We start from the raw sequence: 26,182 nt of genomic DNA, 5'->3' as shown, positions 1-26,182 counted from the left end.
AAAAAAAAAAAAGTGTCCTCCACCGTCCCCTTTGTGTCAGGGCGGAAACCAGACACTGAAGAGACCAGCAAACAGAAGAAGCTATAACAGAGGGAAACGCCTTGGAAGCTACAGGCAATAGATTAAAATCCTGTCGTTACTATGGACTACATAGGAAGGGGCCTATAGATCTTGAGAAATATAAGTCGGACCAAGGAACTAGCCAAAAATGAACTGAACCTACAATACTCACAACAAAACCAGAGAAAGTCCTAGATATATTTTTACTATTTTTACAATCATTCTTTCTTTTTTTTTAATTTTTTAAAAAAATTTTAAGTCCTCTATTGTTCCTTTAATTTTCACTTTTATAACCTATTGCTTTGCAAAAAAAAAAGACCCTATTTTTTCTTCTTCAGCAAACTTCATATATATATTTTTTATAATTTTTTGACCTTGTTTTTTTGTTCTTTTGTTTTTTGTTTTTTTTTTCTTCTTTTCTTTAACATTGTGTTTTTGAAATTCCAACCTCTACTCTGGATTTTTAATTTTAGCTTTTTGGTATATGTTATCAATTTTGTACCTATAGTTTTTTTTATAATTTCTGTGACTTTTTTTTTTCTTCTCTGTTTCTTTCACTTCTTCTTTTATATAACATTGTATATATGAAATTCCAAACTCTCCTCTAGATTTTTAATTTATGCTTTTTGGTATTTGATATCAATTTTGTACCTGTATTTTCTTTCTAATTTTTGCGACATTGTTTGTTTTTGTTTGTTTGTTTGTTTTCCCTCTTTATTTTTCTTCTGCTTTTTTTTAACATTGTATTTAGATTTTTAACTTTTGCTTTTTGGTATTAGTTATCAATTTTGTACCTATATTTTCTTTATAATTTTCGTGACCTTGTTTGTTTTTGTTTGTTCGTTTTTTCTTTCTTTTCCTTCTTCTTTTCTTTAACATTGTATTTTTGAAATTCCAAACTCTACTCTAGATTTTTAATTTTTGCTTTTATGTATTTGTTACCAATTTTGTACCTTTAAGAACCCAATCTTCAGTACCCATTTTTCACTAGGGAGCGAGATTACTGGCTTTACTGCTCTCTCTCCCTTTGGACTCTCCTTTTTCTCCACCAGGTCGCCTGTGTCTCCTCCCTAACCCCTCTCTACTCTACCCAACTCTGTGAATTTCTGTGTGTTCCAGATGGTGGAGAACACTTAGGGAACTGATTACTGGCTGGATCTGTCTCCCTCCTTTTCATTCCCCCCTTTTATCCTTCTGGCCACCTCTGTCTCCTTCCTCCTCCTTCTCTTCTCTGTATAACTCCATGAACATCTCTGAGCGGTCCAGTTGTGGAGTGCACACAAGGAAGTGATTACTGGCTAGCCCACTCTCTCCACTATTGATTCCACCTCATCTCATTTGGGTCACCTCTAACTCCCTCCTCCCTCTTCTTTTCTCCATGTAACGCTGTGAACCTCTCTGAGTGACCCTCACGGTAGAGAAACTTTTCATCTTTAATGTAGATGTTTTATCAATGGTGCTGTATAGAAGGAGAAGTTTTGAAACTACTGTAAAAATAAGACCAATAACTGGAAGCAGGAGGCTTAAGTCCAAACCCTGACTCCAGGGAACTCCTGCCTCCAAGGAACATTAATTGACAGGAGCTCATCAAATGCCTCCATACCGACACTGAAACCAAGCACCACCCAAGGGCCAACAAGTTCCAGGGCAAGACATACCAAGCAAATTCTCCAGCAACAAAGGAACACAGCCCTGAGCTTCAAGATACAGGCTGCCCAAAGTCACCCTAAAACCACAGACATCTCATAACTCATTACTGGACATTTCATTGCACTCCAGAGAGAAGAAATACAGCTCCACCCACCAGAACACCGACACAAGCTTCCCTAACCAGGAAACCTTGACAAGCCACCTGTACAAACCCACACACAGTGAGGAAACACCACAATAAAGAGAACTCCACAAACTGCCAGAATACAGAAAGGACACCCTAAACTCAGCAATTTAAACAAGATGAAGAGACAGAGGAATACCCAGCAGATAAAGGAACAGGATAAATGCCCACCAAACCAAACAAAAGAGGAAGAGATAGGGAATCTACCTGATAAAGAATTCCGAATAATGATAGTGAAATTGATCCAAAATCTTGAAATTAAAATGGAATCACAGATAAATAGCCTGGAGACAAGGACTGAGAAGATGCAAGAAAGGTTTAACAAGGACCTAGAAGAAATAAAAAAGAGTCAATATATAATGAATAATGCAATAAATGAAATTAAAAACACTCTGGAGGCAACAAATAGTAGAATAACAGAGGCAGAAGATAGGATTAGTGAATTAGAAGATAGAATGGTAGAAATAAATGAATCAGAGAGGATAAAAGAAAAACGAATTAAAAGAAATGAGGACAATCTCAGAGACCTTCAGGACAATATTAAACACTACAACATTCGAATCATAGGGGTCCCAGAAGAAGAAGACAAAAAGAAAGACCATGAGAAAATACTTGAGGAGATAATAGTTGAAAACTTCCCTAAAATGGGGAAGGAAATAATCACCCAAGTCCAAGAAACCCAGAGAGTCCCAAACAGGATAAACTCAAGGTGAAACACCCCAGGACACATATTAATCAAATTAACAAAGATCAAACACAAGAACAAATATTAAAAGCAGCAAGGGAAAAACAACAAATAACACACAAGGGAATTCCCATAAGGATAACAGCTGATCTTTCAACAGAAACTCTTCAAGCCAGGAGGGAATGGCAAGACATACTTAAAATGATGAAAGAAAATAACCTACAGCCTAGATTGTTGTACCCAGCAAGGATCTCATTCAAATATGAAGGAGAAATCAAAAGCTTTTCTGACAAGCAAAAGCTGAGAGAATTCTGCACCACCAAACCAGCTCTCCAACAAATACTAAAGGATATTCTCTAGACAGGAAACACAAAAACGGTGTATAAATTCAAACCCAAAACAATAAAGTAAATGGCAACAGGATCTTACTTATCAGTAATTACCTTAAACGTAAATGGGTTGAATGCCCCAACCAAAAGACAAAGACTGGCTGAATGGATACAAAAACAAGACCCCTACATATGTTGTCTACAAGAGACCCACCTCAAAACAGGGGACACATACAGACTGAAAGTGAAGGGCTGGAAAAAGATCTTCCATGCAAATAGAGACCAAAAGAAAGCAGGAGTAGCAATACTCATATCAGATAAAATAGACTTTAAAACAAAGGCTGTGAAAAGAGACAAAGACGGTCACTACATAATGATCAAAGGATCAATCCAAGAAGAAGATATAACAATTATAAATATATATGCACCCAACACGGGAGCACTGCAGTATGTAAGACAAATGCTAACAAGTATGAAAGGAGAAATTAACAATAACACAATAATAGTGGGAGACTTTAATACCCCACTCACACCTATGGATAGATCAACTAAACAGAAAATTAACAAGGAAACACAAACTTTAAACGATACAATAGACCAGTTAGACCTAATTGATATCTATAGGACATTTCATCCCAAAACAATGAATTTCACCTTCTTCTCAAGCGCACATGGGACCTTCTCCAGGATAGATCACATCCTGGGCCATAAAGCTAGCCTTGGTAAATTCAAAAAACAGAAATCATTCCAAGCATCTTTTCTGACCACAATGCAGTTAGATTAGATCTCAATTACAGGAGAAAAACTATTAAAAATTCCAACATATGGAGGCTGAACAACACGCTGCTGAATAACCAACAAATCACAGAAGAAATCAAAAAAGAAATCAAAATCTGCATAGAAACGAATGAAAATGAAAACACAACAACCCAAAACCTGTGGGACACGGTAAAAGCAGTCCTAAGGGGAAAGTTCGTAGCAATACAGGCACACCTCAAGAAACAAGAAAAAAGTCAAATAAATAACCTAACTCTACACCTAAAGCAACTAGAAAAGGAAGAAATGAAGAACCCCAGGGTTAGTAGAAGGAAAGAAATCTTAAAACTTAGAGCAGAAATAAATGCAAAAGAAACAAAAGAGACCATAGCAAAAATCAACAAAACCAAAAGCTGGTTCTTTGAAAGGATAAATAAAATTGACAAACCATTAGCCAGACTCATCAAGAAACAAAGGGAGAAAAATCAAATCAATAAAATTAGAAATGAAAATGGAGAGATCACAACAGACAACACAGAAATACAAAGGATCATAAGAGACTACTATCAACAATTTTATGCCAATAAAATGGACAACGTGGAAGAAATGGACAAATTCTTAGAAAAGTACAACTTGCCAAAACTCGACCAGGAAGAAATAGAAAATCTTAACAGACCCATCACAAGCACGGAAATTGAAACTGTAATCAAAAATCTTCCAGCAAACAAAAGCCCAGGTCCAGATGGCTTCACAGCTGAATTCTACCAAAAATTTAGAGAAGAGCTAACACCTATCCTGCTCAAACTCTTCCAGAAAATTGCAGAGGAAGGTAAACTTCCAAACTCATTCTATGAGGCCACCATCACCCTAATACCAAAACCTGACAAAGATCCCACAAAAAAAGAAAACTACAGGCCAATATCACTGATGAACATAGATGCAAAAATCCTTAACAAAATTCTAGCAATCAGAATCCAACAACACATTAAAAAGATCATACACCATGACCAAGTGGGCTTTATCCCAGGGATGCAAGGATTCTTCAATATCCGCAAATCAATCAATGTAATACACCATATTAACAAATTGAAAAATAAAAACCATATGATTCTCTCAATAGATGCAGAGAAAGCCTTTGACAAAATTCAACATCCATTTATGATAAAAACTCTCCAGAAAGCAGGAATAGAAGGAACATACCTCAACATAATAAAAGCTTTAGATGACAAACCCACAGCAAACATTATCCTCAATGGTGAAAAATTGAAAGCATTTCCTCTAAAGTCAGGAACAAGACAAGGGTGCCCACTTTCGCCATTACTATTCAACATAGATTTGGAAGTTTTGGCCACAGCAATCAGAGCAGAAAAATAAATAAAAGGAATCCGAATTGGAAAAGAAGAAGTAAAACTCTCACTATTTGCAGATGGCATGATCCTCTACATAGAAAACCCTAAAGACTCCACCACAAAACTACTAGAACTAATCAATGATTATAGTAAAGTTGCAGGATATAAAATCAACACACAGAAATCCCTTGCATTCCTATACACTAATAATGAGAAAACAGAAAGAGAAATTAAGGAAACAATTCCATTCACCATTGCAACAGAAAGAATAAAATACTTAGGAATATATCTACCTAAAGAAACTAAAGACCTATATATAGAAAACTATAAAACACTGGTGAAAGAAATCAAAGAGGACACTAATAGATGGAGAAATATACCATGTTCATGGATTGGAAGAATCAATATAGTGAAAATGAGTATACTACCCAAAGCAATTTATAGATTCAATGCAATCCCTATCAAGTTACCAACAGTATTCTTCACAGAGCTAGAACAAATAATTTCACAATTTGTATGGAAATACAAAAAACCTTGAATAGCCAAAGCGATCTTGAGAAAGAAGAATGGAACTGGAAGAATAAACCTACCAGACTTCAGGCTCTACTACAAAGCCACAGTTATCAAGACAGTATGGTACTGGCACAAAGACAGAAATATAGATCAATGGAACAAAATAGAAAGCCCAGAGATAAATCCACGCACATATGGACACCTTATCTTTGACAAAGGAGGCAAGAATACACAATGGATTAAAGACAATCTCTTTAACAAGTGGTGCTGGGAAATCTGGTCAACCACTTGTAAAAGAATGAAACTAGAACACTTTCTAACACCATACACAAAAATAAACTCAAAATGGATTAAAGATCTAAATGTAAGACCAGAAACTATAAAACTCCTCGAGGAGAACATAGGCAAAACACTCTCTGACATACATCACAGCGAAATACAAGCAAAAATAAACAAATGGGACCTAATTAACCTTAAAAGCTTCTGCACATCAAAGGAAACTATTAGCAAGGTGAAAAGACAGCCTTCAGAATGGGAGAAGATAATAGCAAATGAAGCAACTGACAAACAACTAATCTCGAGAATATACAAGCAACTCCTACAGCTCAACTCCAGAAAAATAAATGACCCAATCAAAAAATGGGCCAAAGAACTAAATAGACATTTCTCTAAAGAAGACATACAGATGGCTAACAAACACATGAAAAGATGCTCAACATCACTCATTATCAGAGAAATGCAAATCAAAACCACTCTGAGGTACCATTTCACACCCGTCAGAATGGCTACGATCCAAAAGTCTACAAGCAATAAATGCTGGAGAGGGTGTGGAGAAAAGGGAACCCTCTTACACTGTTGGTGGGAATGCAAACTAGTACAGCCACTATGGAGAACAGTGTAGAGATTCCTTAAAAAACTGGAAATAGAACTGCCTTATGATCCAGCAATCACCACTGCTGGGCATACACACTGAGGAAACCAGAAGGGAAAGAGACACGTGTACCCCAATGTTCATTGCAGCACTGTTTATAATAGCCAGGACACGGAAGCAACCTAGATGTCCATCAGCAGATGAATGGATAAGAAAGCAGTGGTACATATACACAATGGAGTATTACTCAGCCATTAAAAAGAACACATTTGAATCAGTTCTAATGAGGTGGATGAAACTGGAGCCTATTATACAGAGTGAAGTAAGCCAGAAAGAAAAACACCAATACAGTATACTAACGCATATATATGGAATTTAGAAAGATGGTAACAATAACCCTGTGTACGAGACAGCAAAAGAGACACTGATGTATAGAACAGTCTTGTGGACTCTGTGGGAGAGGGAGAGGGTGGGAAGATTTGGGAGAATGGCATTGAAACATGTAAAAATATCATGTATGAAACGAGTTGCCAGTCCAGGTTCGATGCACGATACTGGATGCTTGGGGCTGGTGCACTGGGACGACCCAGAGGGATGGTATGGGGAGGGGGGAGGGAGGAGGGTTCAGGATGGGGAACACATGTATACCTGTGGTGGATTCATTTTGATATTTGGCAAAACTAATACAATTTTGTAAAGTTTAAAAATAAAATAAAATTTAAAAAAATAAAATAAAGTAGAGACATCACTTTGCCAGCAAAGGTCCACAGAGTTAAAGCTACAGTTTTTCCAGTAGTCATGTATGGATGTGAGAGTTGGACCATAGAGGAAGCTGGGTGTTGAAGAATTGATGTTTTTGAATTGTGGTGCTGGAAAAGACTCTTGAGAGTCCTTGAACAGCAAAGAGATCAAACCAGTCAATCCTAAAGGAAATCAACCCTGAATATTCATTGGAAGGACTGATGCTGACACTGAAGCTCCAATGCTTTGGCCACCTGATGGGAAATTCCAACACATTGGAAAAGACTCTGATGCTGGGAAAGATTGAGGGCAGGAAAAGCAGGTGACAGATGGATGGCATCATCGACTCAATGGACATGAATTTGACCAAACTTTGGGACATAGTGAAGGACCAGGAAGCCTGGCATGCTGCAGTCTATGGTGTCACAAAGAGGTGGACATGACTGAACAACAATAAGGTTTTCTTCTCATGTTGATAGCGAAAAGTCACAAAAATAGATCCAAACCAAATCCCAGCAGGACTCTGTGGGGCTCCTGGGCATGGAGGCCTTTCTATGTCCCCCATTTCTTGTATGGAATGGACTCCAGCCTGTGTGATAGTCCCTGAGTTCCAAAGGGCAGATTTGAACAGGTACTAGTCAAGGAAGAGAGGGAAAGCAGGGATAAGGGAGGAACAGCCAAGAAACAATAGTACAGCCTTAGGGTAGGATCATGCTTCTGCCTCAAGGGATTCATGTAACAATGTCTTTAAGCTCTGTATGGAAGAAAAACCCAACAAATGGAAGATGTAAGCATTTCTTTGGCCACCTGATGAGAAGAACTGACTCATTTGAAAGACTCCAATGCTGGGAAAGATTGAATGTGGGAGGAGAGGGGGATGACAGAGGACAAGATGGTTGGATGGCATCACTGACTCAATGGACATGAGTTTGAGTAAACTCCGGGAGTTGGTGATCGACAGGGAGGCCTGCCGTGCTGCAGTCCATGGGGCCGCAAAGAGTTGGATATGACTGAGCACCTGAACTGAACTGAAAGCATTCCTCCTACAGAGAAGACCACCTGAGGCCTGATTAAAGGAACCAGAGAAGCTCATCAAAAGATTACTTGGAAACAGGTCAAAATACAGGGACTGCACACACCCTAATCTTATTAGCAACCCTAGCCTTGAACTACTGCTATGAAACTCCTTACCAAATCTTCCCACCTAGCAGCGTGGTTTTCGAGGGGGCACACGCCTACTGTTTTCCCCCTTTGCCCAGCAAAGTAATAAAGCTCTTCTTTTCTACTTCACTGAAAACTCTGTCTCCAAGATTTGATTCAGCACAGGGGCATGGAGACCAAGTTTTCGGCATCAAAAGGACTTCTGATTTTATGCCTCTATGTTCATGACCAGACCTAATACTTTTGCTAACATGTGATCTACCCCCTTAATACAATGTTTAAAATTTGACATCATTTGTAAACAGTAAAGCTTTTCCAGGGGAGGACAAGGAATTGAAAATAGCTCACATTTTTTTTTCTAAATGCTTAACCAATATATTTCCCCACCTACAGTGGGAAACTACTATGTTGCCAATCTTGGAGGAAAAACAAAAAACCAGCATTAGAACATATTCAATATCAACAAATGTGTTTGGGATATGAGACAAATATGAGATACATGTCCCGTATATATTTCTTATTTGGAAAGTATGAATTGGTACATTGCCCAAGCAAATCTACATTTAGGAAATATTTAGAATAGTGTTTATTTGGTTGTGAACATATTACTTTTCTGTGTCTAGAATATAGAGAATACATTATTACTCCCCATGGCTACTTTGTTATATATTCATCCATTTCTGCCATTAAATTTAAAATATTCCAGACTATATATATCTTGATTACAGCTGTATTCCCAGTTCTCTGGCCCTTATCTTCTCTGCCCAGCAGTTAAGTATTTCTAATTATTTTCAATGCAGACTATGGCCAGGAAACATAATGCTGTTGTTCAGTCGCTCAGTCGTGTCTGACTCTTTGCGACACCATGGACTGCAGCACGCCAGGCTTCCTTGTCCTTCACCATCTCCCAGAGCTTGCTCAAACTCGTGTCCATTGAGTTGGTGATGCCATCCAACCATCTCGTCTTCTCTTGTCCCCTTCTCCTCCTGCTTTCAATCTTTCCCAGAATCAGGGTGTTTTCAAATGAGTCAGCTCTTCACATCAGGTGGCCAAAGTACTGGAGCTTCAGCTTCAGCATCAGTCCTTCTTATGAACACTGAGGATTGATTTCTTTTAGGATGAACTGGTTGGATCTCCTTGCAGTCCAGGGGACTCTCAAGAGTCTTCTCCAACACCACAGTTCAAAAGCATCAATTCTTCTGCACTCAGTTTTCCTTATAGTCCAACTCTCACATCCATACATGACTACTGGAAAAACTATAGCTTTGACCATAAGGACTTTTGTTGGCAATGTAATGTCTCTGCTTTTTAAAATGCTCTCTAGGTTTGTGATAGCTTTTCTTCCAAGGAGCAAGCATCTTTTAATTTCATGGCTGTAGTCACCATCTGCAGTGATTTTGGAGCCCAAGAAAATAAAGTCTGTCACTGTTTCCATTGTTTCCCCTTGCCATGAAGTGATAGGACTGGATGACACAATCTTCATTTTTCTAATGCTGAGTTTTAATCCAGCTTTTCCACTGGCTTAAAATTCAACAGAATGCTACCTGACAATTAGAACCAAGATCACTACTCCAAGATAACTGATATTTTATATGTATCTTATCTTTGTTCCTATCATCCTCTCTATCCCATACTGCGTCACCAGCACCAGAAAATAAGCTTACTTCTCCTTTCAGCAACCAAACAGTCTTAATTTAACTATTACTTACCCACACTCCATCATTCTCAGGCTTCCCTCATGGCTCAGCTGGTAAAGAATCTGTCTGCAATGCAGGAGACCTGGGTTCAATCCCTGGGTTGGGAAGATCCCCTGGAGAAGGAAAAGGCTACCCACTCCAGTATTCTGGCCTGGAGAATGCCATGAACTGTATAGTCCATGGATCCCAAAGAGGTGGACGTGACTGAGCAACTTTCACTTTCTACCCACACTCCATTTCACTGGAGGATGACTAATGGGTAACTAACTCATCAGCATCTGCTATGTCAACCAGATCCAAAAGTATTGTGTACCTGTTTGCAAATCTGACTACTGAAGTATCTTATGACTCCTAACACATTGATTCTTGACACTTTTTGGCTGGGCTGTTCAGTGAGTAGTAGACTTGAAGAGCTACAGTCAATCGTCATTTGGAAAGAGGACTTAACTGATGTCTCTCACCAGGTAATAGGTAAATAAAAGTAAAATAACAACAAGAAACTAAAACCAAAATAACAACAACAAAAAAACATTTCCTTAGCTCTTAGAAGAGATGGCTAGGCAATGCAAGTGATACAAACCAGCTGCAGTATTTTAACCTGAATTTACCACCACTTACATAACACACCTAAGTATTTCTCACGCATATGGAAAGTCTTCTTAAGTGTGCAGATCTTTGTCTGTGGGTGCACAAGTGTATGTGCACTCATGGTTGTGTTAGGTATGCACAGATGGTTAGCAGTCTGGAAATGTGTGTACAGCGTCATAGTGTCAGATATACAACATTCCTGATAGTATTTCCTCTAGTATAATGACTTTTTTAAAATGCCATTGATCATCTTGATCTTTATCTTGAGGAAACCATACATATATTCCACATGTTACAGTGCACACATTTCAATAGTTTTCCAAAACTTATTTTCTGGAGAGAAAAACAAATCATTAACTCCATTTAATTTAGGTGATGTTTCCTAAGTCACTAATTGTGAAAGAGGGAATAGCTAAACTCTGTATAAAAGACGAGGCTGAAACTTCATTAGGCTTATGTAAATATCTACCAACCATGGGCGCCCTCTTGAACAGGCCATTGTGCGCGCTTCAGTGAGAAGCAGATTGTTATGGTTGCCCAGAGAATCTCGGAGCTGCAAGCATGTGGACAGACCAAAGCTGAACAGCTGGTCAATGCAGGCCCACGATGTGCTTCACAATATATGGTGACCATTTATTGCTGGAACTTCGAGAGAGAGGGCTCTGTTCTTCCGCCATGGTCAGCTTCATTGCTGAGTTTATATTTATAGCTAGCCTCTCCACCATCTGTGCACACGGCCTACACTGCATCTCTGAGGAATTGGAGGCATGATTTGAAGACCTGATTAAATAGCCAGGAAAAAGCAATCCATCATTTACAAGGAGGGGGTATAAGACAGTCACAATGGTGTTCTGTCACGCTTTCAGATTTTGGTCTTCATTTTCTTTTACTTTCATTCTAATCCAATGCCAGATACAATAAACACCAACCCAGTGTCGCAGCCACTGACAACACTTTACCATCTAGAAGGGAGAAGAATGAACCATCAAGATTCCCTGAGGCTTGCCCTCCTCGGGAGGTAAATGACATTTCTGCCGAGGGGAGCCTTGTCCTTTTGTAGTCCCATAGACCCAAATGAATCAGGACCTGAACAGAATGCAAGGGACCATTAACAAAGAGATACCTGTTGAAATCAGAGCTGACTGGTGTAAGTGAAGTTCAATGCCTAGAATTGGTTTATTGAACAAGCTGAACTATTGGAATAGCAAGTAAGAAGAGGAAACACCTTTATTTTTTTCCCATCCTCCACTTTCAAACACACTCTATCAGATATATTTTCTATCCTAGATAGCAACTTGGGTCAATCCTCAAGTCCTGAAGGCACCTTAAAATATTTTAAAAGCTTTCTTTTCAGATATTAAAAACAGTAACAATAAAGGTAACACATACACATGCAATCAAGTAAGCTCTAAATCAAGACATTAACCTAACATTCGGTTTCAAGTTTCTTCCCTCCTCCTAGAGCTGGCCTGAGGCCAAAAATGGGTAAGAGGCAATGGAACTGTCTGTCACTTGTTTTTTATTCTATTGGGTCTGCCTGGCCCCCCACCCCCACCCCCAGGACTTAGGGCTTCTCTAGGGTGGAAAGCAAGGATGGACTTCAAGTAAAGAGACAGAGGCTCTTTTTCTCAACCTGTGCTCTTTAGAATCCAGTCGTAGAAGGCATCCACATGTGTGTTTTGTGGGGGCAGCTATGTGGGTTCTTCTGAGGCCTTTCCACCTGAGGAACCTCCACTCTAGACCCCTTCCTAAAGCAGGCACAGCAGGGTCTGGCTGGCCTTCTGCCCCAGCTCCCAGCTCCGCTCCACCCCCAGTATCTTCTGTGGCTGTAGCCTCTGCAGCCAGAACCTTGTGGGCAGGCTTCTTCAGCTGTCTTCAGCCCTGCTTTTTCTTCACAAGTACAACTCACACCCTTGTTCTTCCCCAAAGTGGAAACAGAGCTCAACACAGCTGACTTTCCCTTTCTCCTGCTGGGCTGTGGGTGAAGGAAAGCTACACGGCTCAAAATGGCCTGGAGTGAAAACTCCCTTCCGGGTCCTTCCCACCGTTCTGTACAGAATAAAGAATTTTCCCCCCCAAAGAAAGGAATGGACATGAACATTGATTATGTTCAGCTCCCAGCTGGTCCTAGTCTCCGGCCGGTCTCAGGAATTCCTTGCCCCTGTTGTTAGAAGCTAACTAATCAAAAATAATCTTGAGGAAAAACAGATCCCTTCAAAACAATGTATTTCTGCATATATGTTTTCTATATATACCTACCTCTTCTTGACTTAGCACAGCAGCTCACTGGTCTGCTGCTGCCCCTTTTGCCTCATTAAAGGTGATCTGTTCCTATAGAGTATCGCTCTCATTCTTTCTCCAAACCTTGCCTTCTCTAGTTCCTTTACCTTACAGTGGGCACCTCCAGACAACTTTTAATCAAGATAAGATGTCTGTTTTCCAGTTGTGCAAGCAGTTTCCAGTAAAACATACACACGCACACAAATCACAAATGCACTCTGTTCAAGGAGTTTTCTTGGTGTCTCCATAACTTGACTTGTAGGGGAAAGAAAATGCCATGACAATGCCTGTGTGTTTAGTCACTCAGTCGTGTCTGACTCTTTGTGACCCAATGGACTGTAGCCTGCCAGGCTCCTCTGTCCATGGGGAGTCTCTAGGCAAGAATACTGGAGTGGGTTGCCATACCCTCCTCCAGGGGATCTTCCCAACCCAGGGATGGAACCCAGGTTTCCCACAATGCAGGTGTACTCTTTGCTGTTTGAGTCACCAGGGAAGCCCTGACAATGTGTTGACAAATTTCAACACATCAAAGAATCTTCCACACTTACAGGGGATGATGACCAGACTTGGCCAGTGCCAACAAGTCCTAGGAGAGTATACCGCATATGTCTCTTTAGAAATATGAGACTGTTTATCTCATATTTTCCTCAGCTTTATGGCCTGAGATGAAAATCAATGTTAACCAGAATTCTCTTGTTCTGTGGCTTGTGCAGCAACCAATATTAGTGTAAATATCGCCATACTGTTGCTAGTGAGACGGCACAGGGCTTGTGAACCATGGCTCACATTACAGACTGAGTTTACAGGTTCCTTTTCTCTACCTCATCCATAAATGTTTCAGCAGAAGAGAATGCACTTAGTCACACCAACGAAGTTACATTCACACATAGGGCACATTCAAGAAAAGGGGAATGAGCAGTCCATCAGAGAAACTGGTGATCTTGAACAAGAGTTAATTGTCCCTTTAAATTACAAGGTAGTTCCTTTCATTCTTTTACTCATCTGAGACTGTGGTTCTACGGCTGCTTTTTTGTTTTAATGAAGAAAACAGAAAAAGTCATTGTTGTGAACATTATGAAGACAGTTTGAGAGTCTTTGGATAATTGGTTAGATGCACCAAATATCAGGCCTTGATAGATTACAAAGATAGAAGTCAAAGAAAGACGATGTCTCATGTATTTCTGTAGCTGTACAGAAATGACTACTTTCTAAGGAGCACGTCCAGAGAAGGCAATGGCACCCCACTCTAGTACTCTCGCCTGGAAAATCCCATGGATGGAGGAGCCTGGTGGGCTACAGTCCATGGGGTCGCTAAGAGTCGGACATGACTGAGCGACTTCATTTTCACTTCTCACTTTCATGCATTGGAGAAGGAAATGGCAACCCACTCCAGTGTTCTTGCCTGGAGAATCCCAGGGATGGGGGAGCCTGGTGGGCTGTTGTCTATGGGGTCACACAGAGTCGGACATGACTGAAGTGACTTAGCAGCAGCAGCAGCAAGGAGTACATCAAGGCTGCATATTGTCACCCTGCTTATTTAACTTATATGCCGAGTACATCATGAGAAACGCTGGGCTGCAAGAAGCACAAGGTGGAATCAAGATTGCCAGGAGAAATATCAATCACCTCAGATATGCAGATGACACCACCCTTATGGCAGAAAGTGAAGAGGAACTCAAAAGCCTCTTGATAAAAGTGAAAGAAGAGAGTGAAAAAGTTGGCTTAAAGCTCAACATTCATAAAACTAAGATCATGGCATCTGGTCCCATCACTTCATAGGAAATAGATGGGGAAACAGTGGAAACAGTATCAGACTTTCTTTTTTTGGGCTCCAAAATCACTGCAGATGGTGACTGCAGCCATGAAATTAAAAGATGCTTACTCCTTGGAAGGAAAGTGTCATAACTACCTAGATGGCATATTCAAAAGCAGAGACATTACTTTGCCAACAAAGGTCCGTCTACTCAAGGCTATGGTTTTTCCTGTGGTCATGTGTGGATGTGAGAGATGGACTGTGAAGAAAGCTGAGCACCGAAGAAATGATGCTTTTGAACTGTGGTGTTGGAGAAGACTCTTGAGAGTCCCTTGGACTGCAAGGAGATCCAACCAGTCCATTCTAAAGGAGATCAGCCCTGGGATTTCTTTGGAAGGAATGATGCTAAAGCTGAAACCCCAGTACTTTGGCCACCTCATGCGAAGAGTTGACTCATTGGAAAAGACTCTGATGCTGGGAGGGATTGGGGGAAGGAGGAGAAGGGGATGCCAGAGGATGAGATGGCTGGATAGCATCACCGACTCGATGGACGTGAGTTTGAGTGAACTCCAGGAGTTGGTGATGGACAGGGAGGCCTGGCGTGCTGCAATTCATGGGGTCACAAAGAGTCGGACACGACTGAGTGACTGAACTGAACTGAACTGAATAAACTTACTGCAGGAAAAGAGTAGGACAAGATTGAGTTAAGAAGAAGAAACTGCTTCAAAAAGTTAAATAATCAATAGATGGCATGAAAACTTTTCATAAGGAGGTATTAATATTTTAAAGTATTTGGATCTATACAATAATTGTTCAATCCCTCATCAAAAAAAGGAAATAGTGGAAAGAGAGCAGTAATGCTTTTGACCTTCCATAGTATTACCACATTTCAGAGTGGCGGATCAGTTAGCTTTTTGTGTGTTTGTTTTATGTGGTTTTGCTTTCTTCCTGGTAGAAATTGTACTGACAATGTGATGACATGTTAATTGCTCAGTCATGTCCAACTCTTTGTGACCCCATGGACAAGGGCTGCCCACACTCCTCTGTACATAGGATTTTCCAGGCAAGAACACTGCAGTGCATTGCCATTTCCATTTGCAGGAGATCTTCCCGACCCAGGGATTGAACCCAGGGCTCCTGCATAGAAAGCAGACTTTTTACTGGGTGAGCCACCAGGGAAGCTCAGAAATTGTACCATTACAGGGATATTCCATGACATGTATATTATAGATTTATTCTAGTTTGAACAAACCACCATGTTAAACCTCTAAAAGATTACAGAACAAAAAATAAAAACAATAAATTATAGAAAAAAGGACAACTCATCAAAACCTGTTTTGTTTTTCTTTTAAAGGAAAATGTTTTACTTCCAAATGATTGCTTCTCCTATTTTTCTTCAAAGTTCCACTGATTTAAGACTATAAATAAGCATGTGTGTATACACATATATGATTCACTGTCCATGGAGACCAAGACGAAGGATCGTGGAATCTTGCAAACAACAGCTTTATGAGTGTGGCAGAGGAAGATGGTGGAGCAGGACTTGTAATTCTCTTCTCCTGTGAGAACTCTGAAATTATAACTTGCTGCTGAACAACTATTGACAGGAAGAATGTTCAGTTCAGTTGCTCAGTCATGTCTAATTCTTTGCAACCCCATGGACTGCAGCACACCAGGCTTCCCTGTCCATCACCAACTCCTGGAGTTTACTCAAACTCATGCCCATTGAGTCGGTGATGCCATCCAATTATCTCATCCTCGGCCATCCCCTTCTCTTCCTGCCTTCAATCTTTCCCAGCATCAGGGTCTTTTCCAATGAGTCAGTTCTTCACATCAGATGGCCAAAGTATTGGAGCTTCAGTTTCAGCATCAGTCCTTCCAATGAACATTCAGGACTGATTTCCTTTAGGATGGACTGGTTGGATCTCCTTGCAGTCCAATAGACTCTCAAAAGTCTTCTTCCACACCACAGTTCAAAAGCATCAATTCTTCAGCGCTCAACTTTCTTTACAGCCCAACACTCACATCCATACTTGACTACTGAAAAAACCATAGCTTTGACTAGACATATCTTTGTTGGCAAAGTAATGTCTCTGCTTTTTAATATGCTATCTAGGTTGGTCATAACTTTTCTTCCAAGAAGCAAGTGTCTTTTAATTTCATGGCTGCAGTCACCATCTGCAGTGATTTTGGAACTCAAAAATAAATAAATAAATAAATAAAGTCTCTCACTGTTTCCATTGTTTCCCCATCTATTTGCCATGAAGTGATGGGACAAGATGCCATGATCTTAGTTTTATGAATATTGAGTTTTAAGCCACCCTTTTCACTCTCCTCTTTCACTTTCAAAAAGAGGCTCTTTAGTTCTTCCTCGCTTTCTGCCATAAGTATGGTGTAATCTGCATACCTGAGGTTATTGATACTTTTCCCAGCAATCTGATTCCAGCTTGTGCTTCATCCAGTCTAACATTTCCCATGATCTACTCTGCATAGAAGTTAAATAAACAGGGTGACAATATACAGCCTTGACGTACTCCTTTCCCAATTTAGAACCCGTCTGTTGTTTCATGTCCAGATCTAACTGTTTCTTCATGACCTGCATACAGATTTCTCAGGAGGCAGGTCAGGTGGTCAGATATTCCCATCTCTTTAAGAAATTTCCACAGTTTGTTGTGATCCTCACAGTCAAAGGCTTTGGCATAGTCAATAAAGTAGAAGTAGATGTTTTTCTGGAATTCTCTTGCTTTTTCAATGATTCAATGGATGTTAGCAATTTGATCTCTGGTTCCTCTGCCTTTTCTAAATCTTGTTTGAACATCTGGAAGTTCACGGTTCATGTATTGCTGAAGCCTGGCTTGGAGAACTTTGAGGATTACTTTGCTAGCATGTGAGATGAGTGCCACTGTGCGGTAGTTTGAGCACCTTTGGCATTGCCTTTCTTTGGGATTGGAATGAAACTGACCTTTTCCAGTCCTGTGGCCATTGCTGAATTTTCCCACTTTGCTGGCATAGGAGAATGTTGAATCTTACAAAAAAAAAAAAGGTACCCTACATCCAAGGGCAAAGGAGAAGGCCTAGGAAGATGGTAGGAGTGACAAAATCACATTTAGAATCAAACCCCATTCCCGCTATAGACACCCGGAGGGCTCAAACAAACCTTGTGTGCACCAGGACCCAGAGACCCCACAGAGACTGAGCCCAAACTGTGTTTGGGTGTCTCCTGTGGAGATACAGGTCAGCAGTGGCTTGCCACAGGGGCAAGGGCTCTGGGTGCAGCAGACCTGGGTATGGCATAAGCCCTCTTAGAGGAGGTTGCCAATAAGCCACCACAGAACTGCTGGAACTTACACAGGACTGGGGAAACAGACTCTTGGAGGGCACAAAGAGAACCCTGTGGGCACCAGGACCCAGGAGAAAGGAGCAGTGACCCCAAAAGAGACTGACATAGATTTCCCGTGAGTGTCCAGGAGTCTCCAGCAGAGGCATGAGCCGGTGGTGGCCTGCTTCAGGGTTGGGGGCACTGAGTGTAACAGTGGGTGCATGGGACCTTTTGAAGGAGGTCGCCATTATCTTCATCAACCTCCACCATAATTTGGACTCAGGTCAAACAACAGGGAGGGAACACAGCCTACCCATCAACAGAAAATTGGATTAAAGATTTACTGAGCATGGCCCCATCCATCAGAACAAGACCCAGTTTGCCCTGCAGTCAGTCTCTCCCATCAGGAAGCTTCCATAAGCCTCTTTATCCATCAGAGGGCAGACAGAATGAAAATCACAATCAAAGAAAACTAACCAAACTGATCACATGGACCACAGCCTTGTCTAATGCAATGAAACTGTGAGCCATGCTGTGTAGGGCCACCCAAGATAGACAGTTTATGGTGGAGACTTCTGACAAAATGTGGTCCATTGGAGAAGGGAATGGCAAACCACTTCAGTATTCTTGCCTTGAGAACTCCATGAACGGTTTGAAAAGTCAAAAAGACAAGACACTGAAAGATGAATTCCCCAGGTTGGTAGGTGCCCAATATGCTACTGGATATCAATGGAGAAATAACTCTAGAAAGAAAGAAGAGACAGAGCCAAAGCAAAAACAATGCCCAGTTGTGGATGCAACTGGTGATGGAAGTAAAGTCCAATGTTGTAAAGAACAATATTGCACAGGAACCTGGAATTTAGGTCCATGAATCAATACAAATTGGAAGTGGTCAAATTGGAGATGGCAAGAGTGAACATCAATGTTTTTGGAATCAGTGAACTAAAATGGACTGGAAAGGGTGATTTTAACTCAGATGACCATTATATCTACTACTGCAGGCAGGAATCCCTCAGAAGAAATGGGAAAGCCATCATGGTCAACAGAAGAGTCTGAAATGCAGTACTTGGATGCAATCTCAAAAACGACAGAATGATCTCTGTTCATTTCCAAGGCAAACCATTCAATATCACAGTAATCCTAGTCTATGCCCCAACCAGTAACGCTGAAGAAGCTGAAGTTGAACAGTTCTATGAAGACCTACAAGACCTTCTAGAACTAACATCCAAAGAAGATGTCCTTTTCATTATAGGGGACTGGAATGCAAAAGTAGGAAGTCAAGAAACACCTGGAGTAACAGATAAATTTGGCCTTGGAGTTTAGAATGAAGCAGGGCAAAGGCTAATAGTTTTGCCAAATGAATGCACTAGTCATAACAAACACCTTTTCCAATAACACAAGAGAAGATTCTATACATGGGTATCACCAGATGGTCAACACCAAATTCAGACTGATTATGTTCTTTGCAGCCAAAGATGGAGAAGCTCTATACAGTCAGCAAAAACAAGGCCAGGAGCTGACTGTGGCTCAGATCATGAACTCCTTATTGCCAAATTCAGATTTAAATTGAAGAAAGTAGGGAAAACCACTAGACCATTCAAGTAAGACCTAAATCAAATCCCTTACCATTAAACAGTGGAAGTGACAAATAGATTCAAGGGTTAGATCTGATAGACAGAGTGCCTGAAGAACTATGGACCGAGGTTCATGACATTGTACAGGAGGCAGTGATCAAGACCCTCCCCAAGAAAAAGAAATGCAAAAAGGCAAAATGGTTGTCTGAGGAGGCCTTAAAAATAGCTGAGAATAGAAGAGAAGCTAAAGGCAAAGGAGAAAAGGAAAGATATAAGCATTTGAATGTAGAGTTCCAAAGAATAGCAAGGAGAGATAAGAAAGCCTTCCTTGGTGATCAATGCAAAGAAATAGAGGAAAATAATAGAATGGGAAAGACTAGAGATCTCTTCAAGAAAATTAGAGATACCAAGGGAACATTTCATGCAAAGATGAGCACAATAAACAATAGAAATGGTATGGACCTAACAGAAGCAGAAGATTAAGAAGAGGTGGCAAGAATACACAGAAGAACTGTACAAAAAAAGATCTTCGTGACCCAGATAATCACAATGGTGTGATCATTCACCTAGAGCCAGACATCCGGGATGCAAGGTCAAGTGGGCCTTAGGAAGCATCAGTACAAACAGTTAGTGGATGTGATGGAATTCCAGTTGAGCTATTTCAAATCCTAAAAGATGATGCTGTGAAAGTGCTGCACTCAATATGCCAGCAAATTTGGAAAACTCAGCAGTGGTCACAGGACTGGAAAAGGTCTGTAAAGGACTATAAAGATAGCTGAGTGGCAAAGAATTGATGCTTTTGAACTGTAGTGTTAGAGAAGACTCTTGAGAGTCTCTTGGACAGCAAGGAGATCAAATCAGTCCATCCTAAAGGAAATCGGTCCTGAATATTCATTGGAAGAACTGATGCTGAAGCTGAAACTCCAGTACTTTGGCACCTGATGTGAAGAACCGACTCATATGAAAACACCCTGATGCTGGGAAAGACTGAAGGCAGGAGGAGAAGGGGATGATAGGATGAGATAGTTGGATGGCATCACCAATTCGATGGACATTGAGTTTGAGTAAGCTCTGGGAGTTGGTGATGGATGTGCTGAGATTCATGGGGTTGCAAAGAGTCGGACATGACTGAGTGACTGATCTGATCTGATCTGTTATATATATAGATTTTATATTTTTATGAAACACTGAAAGAAAGGCAAGCCACAAAATAGAGGAGAAGGAAGTGATTTAGTTGTTGTCTCGACAGCCAGAGGTATCTATTGTTCATAATAATCATATCTCACTGGATGGATTTATATATAAATCAATAGATATAGATATAATTTTCTAGCACAAATATATCATCAATATACATATACACACCTTGATTAAATAATTCTAATTTCCAAGTTACTTTGGGAACAGGGAAAACTATATGGATTTTTACAGATAAACCACACAGAACAGTAACTACAAAAACCAGAGCAAAGTTCGTCTCATCTTACCAGGCTTAGGGACAATGAGCTGTGCACTGGTCTGGGTGTTTCCTGCTTCGTTTTCAGCCACGCACTGATAAAAGCCCTCGTCCGACTTCACCACCCCAAGGATCCGCAGGTTGCTTCCTCCCTAGTGCGAATAAAATGCAGGTAAAATATTTGAAAAAGCAAAAATACTTCAAGTGACAAAATGAACACAACCAAATTTTAATCCCACTTCCCAGAAAAGCCAGAACGGAGGCCAAAAGGGTTCTCAGCCTGACAGATCTGTCCTAAGCCACCTGGAAAATGTCACAGAGTCCCAAGCCTTTGCTGAATCCACGTGTAGCAATTTCACCCAGTTCTGTGCTGAAAAATATACTCTCAAGGATGTACATCACCCTCCAATTCTAAATGAGCAGTAATAAGAACATTGCTTTATTATGTATGGAACAGAGGTTAGTATCAAAGAAATCTCATTCCCTTTCCCTTGTACTGAAGCAAATAGGTTCAGTGGCTGCTGGAGAGAAACAAAAATCAAAAGGAAACAAAAACACTGACTTTTGCAGCTTCTAAAGGACAAGAAATCTAGGTTGGACATTTTCTAGAAGTGTTTTTAACTGAAAAAAAAAAAAAAAAAAGATGTCTGCAAATCCTTTTAAAATTGTGTGACCTTTTAGGTAATTGGAGGAGGTTATGGGGGATATTTTATACCCGTGTTGTTCTTGTTATATGGCAAAATGTTTCACAAAATGTTTCATCTTCAGTAATCCATAAATTAAATAGAGCAACATTAACTCCTGTTTTATATAAATTTGGGGCCACCACAGTTTTCAAGGATGGATGATAAAATGAACTGAAATAGCATTTCATTACCCTAACTCAGTTTATCTCCGATAGTGTAAAAATTAGTTCAGTAAGTGAGATGTATTAAATCACTTCCCCTGAAGTCATTAAGAGATAAATATTACCGTAGGGGAATTCTTAATTGTTTTTAGTGTCTTGTAGTCAATTCTTGGCTAATGTAAAATTCTTAGATAAAGCTGACTAACTTCTAATTAACAATTCTCATATAAGTTACTATTGGGACTAAATGTTAACTCGTGTGACAGACAATGGCTCTCAGATATCTGGAGCTATTGGGGAAACATTTTTTAAGCACAATTTAGTGTGAAAAGGGCTTATAGTGCACATTTCCTTTTTACCTTAAGAAACATTTCAATAGGTTGGGTATAATGGGTCGTGCTGGGGGAAAGATTATTCAAACTGTAGAGAAAAATAAATGTTGCCTTTTATCATGTGTCCTTAAGGGCACTCAACAATTTCCTCTCTGTGCGAGTGGCAGACATTTCAGGCGTATACAACACATTTCATGTTGCCCTCTGGCAGGTCATTTTTAATTCACTGATAGAGAAAATAGCATAGCATATAAAGGAACTAATGGACTGATGTGGCATTCAAAAGTTAAATTTATTTTCCTTTCTTACTCTATTCCTAACCAATTAAATGTAACTAAAAATGAAAAATAGTAAGTGATGATAAGCCTAATAAAGATATTCTTTACAGATGTATTCCTTAAGAGCCCTTATAATGTGACAAAATGCATGGATCAGGAGATGATGAAAGTTTCTGAAAGTCAGCTGATCACGGAAGAGTGATCGACCTGCTAGAGGCCTTATGAAGCCATGGAAAGAGTTTGTGCCTGAATTCCGTGCGGGCACTCACACTAGAATTCCCTTCTGCTGGGAGACTTGGCCTAGAGGACACTCTTCTTTATCAGGGTTACATCTGCATCTCCAACATAAGAGAAATGGACCAAAACCCTCCATCTTTAGCTGCAAAGTTCCTTGATATTTAAAAAGTGCTTTTCATATCTCTTACTCATATACCTGACTTAAGATACTCTGATGCTGACCTCGACCAAAAGGAGAGTTTCCAAAGAGTATTTTCAAATGAGAAAAGCTTTCTGCTGCCAGCAGCAAGCACAATAATAATAATAATGAGAGGCTTGGGTCATTCACTGTGCACCAGGACCGCAGACAGCTCTGTGAATAGAATGCAATTATCCCTATTATCTCCACCCAGGACAGGAACAGAGTACACTAAACCGTATAGGAACTATAAGAAGCATTGTTCTTGGCTTTAACTCAATGCTCTTAAATTACAAAGCATGTAAACTCTGGGTCTTGATATGTTCTCCACCACTGTCACGGCACCAATACTGTCTCGGCACCAATATTTCTGGCCTCTTGCACCGCTCATAAAGCACCAGCTGGTCCTATTTGGAAGAGCAGCAAAGGAGCAAAGAGTGGCCATCTGTATTATCGAAGTGAGGCTGCCATATTCATAAGTAGCACATTCTATTAAAGCTTTATTATTATGGGCAAAAGTCAAAGAACTAAGAGATTCTTGGCTTCATACAATCTAGTACTAGGTTCAAAACTTTTTTCTTCCAAGAATCACCAGTGAAAACATTTAGAAATTATTGGTATTAAGCCTTCTGTTTTTTCATTGTTGGTTTAAAATCTTCTCTGTAAAACAAGGGGCTGGGTTGTTTGATTATTCTTATTTTTTTTTAGCTCAAAAGTTCTAAGTCTAAAAACTCATCTGTTTTATTAGAACAATTTTCTTCACATATCATAAAAATTCCCAATGGGAATCTTGTCCCCAGGAAAGAAAAGCAACTGAAACAGAATAGACGATGACTGGGATTATAAGCGAATTTGAAGAAAAGATAATTACCACTATCTGAAAATAATCACTAGGAATGACCACATCTCCATTCTTCATCCAATTCACAGTGGGCACAGGCTTCCCAGAGACTGTGCATTCAAACTCAATATCCATGCTTTCATAGGCATAGAGGTTGGAAGGGTGATTTAAAAACCAGGGCGGAACTGTAAAGACAGAAAAAAAAAATAAAAAGTGAGTGGGTGGGGATGTGAACTCGCATGCTCTATTTTCTCAGAGTTACAGACAAATACTGAAAATGCTTACAACTTTAACTCCCTAAGCCCTTAGTTTACTTTATAGGAACTACTGTAGGACATAATCAGAGAAGGCGATGGCACCCCACTCCAGTACTCTTGCCTGGAAAATCCCATTGGCGGAGGAGCCTGGTGGGCTGCAGTCCATGGGGTCGCGAAGAGTCAGACACGACTGAGCGACTTCCCTTTCACTTTTCACTTTCATGCATTGGAGAAGGAAATGGCAACCCACTCCAGTGTTCTTGCCTGGAGAATCCCAGGGACAGGGGAGCCTGGTGGGCTGCCGTCTGTGGGGTCGCACAGAGTTGGACACGACTGAAGCAACTTAGCCGCAGCACCAGTAGGACATAATACACACCGCCCCCCACCCAGCCCAAGGTAGTTAAACAGTTGAGTGAATGGTGGTGTCTTGCCACAAAGAATTAAAAAAAAAAAAAAAAACCTTGAAAAAAAAAAAAAATAAACATTCTGAATAACCAAGTATTTGTATCCAGTTGACCTACATAAAGGACACTGGGAATTCCATACAGCTATGGAAGCTATGCTGATAAAGCAAATAAAGTGGAGATGATATGAATGAGAAAACCCAGAGTATAAGACGAGAAAGCTTAGTGTCTGTAATTTTACAGTTTCATTAGGATTTAGTTAATGTGATGGACTCTTTCCCACCAGAACTGGCTGTGGTGATAGGGTACTAAAGATGGCCATTATCTTTGCTGTGGACACATTCCTATTGTCCTAGTAATTATCTACTCTAGTGCACTGCTATATGTATTACTATTTTCTCAGCAAGGTACATGATACACTAATTTAATTTAACATCTTAATTACCATAATACTAGTTATACTGTGATTGAAATGTGCAATTGAAAGGAAATTACAAATGTAACACACCTTTGCTAGTGAATCTTGCAGACTTGGTCCCTCAAAACCCTTCCTAGGGTTTAAAAAAGTGATGTGAGATAGATATATTGGGAGATTGGGACTTACATATAAACTCTACTATATATAAGTTTCTCTAGCTGTGCTTAGCAGCTTAGTCATGTCTGACTCTTGGCAACCCTTTGGACTGTAGCCTGTCAGGCTCCCCTGTCCGTGGGATTTCCCAGGCAAGAATACTGGAGTGGATTGTCATTTCCCCTTCAGGGGATCTTCTTGACTCGGGGATTAAACCCACATTGCCTGTGTCTCCTGCACTGCAGGTGGATTGTTTACCCATTGAGCCATCAGAGAAACCATCACAATACAGAGAAGAAGTAACTATATAAGAATTTAGTAAATAGCACAGAAAACTCTATTCAATACTATGTAATGATCTATATGGGAATAGAATTTAAAAAGTAGTGGATATATGTGTATGTATAACTGACTGACTCTGTTGTACACCAGAAACACAGCATTACAAATCAACTATATTCAAATAAAAAATATTTTTAAAAAGTTATATTCATCTTCTTCCACTGGGAATGTGAAATGATGACAAACTTGGGAAGCAGCAGCCTTGATCTCCTTTTCACACTGAAAATAAATATGCATTTTTCATAGATATTTTTAAAGACAGATTTTATTTTTGTCTTTGTTGTTGTTATGCCCAGTAGGTAAAAAGTGGTAATTTTTGCTTCTTTGAGTAACCACTATTCCTTGCTCTTTCCAACCACTCTCAGCAAAAGTTTCCCCTAAAGTTGAAGTGAATTTGCAATCTCTGATGGTCATTGTCTTCTAGAAAAATCAGAGAATCAGTGGAAAGAACCCAGGACTCAAGTCCTAGTTTTTCTACTGAGTGATCTTGGAAGTCAAATCTCCTGCCGCCTCATCCCTCTTTCCCTCCCCTTCCCTGTCTTATTTTCCTGTTTATACCTAAATATTGGGGCCTCTAGTACCAAAAAGCTTTTAAATTCTTTATTCTTTCACAGGGCATGCTGGTTTAGAAGGATGCATTAACATGCCAAAGATATGGGAAAAAAAATCTGTCTGAGAGATTTCCTATAGCTAATGTGTCAACACTGTATACAGGGCTAAATTTAATTATTTATAATTTATACAATAATATTAGACTTTATTCTTTCACCAACTTCACTGAAAATGTAACATCAGAAATATTTCTTGAATCCTTCTGAGCAGATACATTTATTATCTCTTGGATTCTATTTCCAACTTTATCACAGATTTTGATCAAGTATTTATTTACCAGACAATAGCCAATAATTATTGAGAGCTGACTGTACAAT

The 26,182-nt window shown here is 39.9% G+C and overlaps 1 protein-coding gene across 11 annotated transcripts in view; it reads right to left on the bottom strand.

Moving 5' to 3' along the window:
• The window catches only part of DCC (DCC netrin 1 receptor), a 1,416,568-nt gene that overhangs the window by 516,792 nt on the left and 873,594 nt on the right, over nt 1-26,182 (bottom strand). For all 11 annotated transcript variants that reach the window (XM_055559274.1, XM_055559275.1, XM_055559276.1 and 8 more), the window contains 2 exons: nt 23,710-23,864; nt 20,998-21,118 (listed from right to left, as the gene is read on the bottom strand). In XM_055559274.1, the coding sequence (XP_055415249.1) occupies nt 20,998-21,118; nt 23,710-23,864 (276 nt within the window). The remainder of the gene's footprint in view (nt 1-20,997; nt 21,119-23,709; nt 23,865-26,182) is intronic.

The sequence above is a fragment of the Bubalus kerabau genome, chromosome 21, assembly GCF_029407905.1.
Source record: "Bubalus kerabau isolate K-KA32 ecotype Philippines breed swamp buffalo chromosome 21, PCC_UOA_SB_1v2, whole genome shotgun sequence".
In the NCBI taxonomy this organism is placed as follows: Eukaryota; Metazoa; Chordata; class Mammalia; order Artiodactyla; family Bovidae; genus Bubalus; species Bubalus kerabau.
This window is presented reverse-complemented; position numbering and strand designations above follow the sequence as displayed.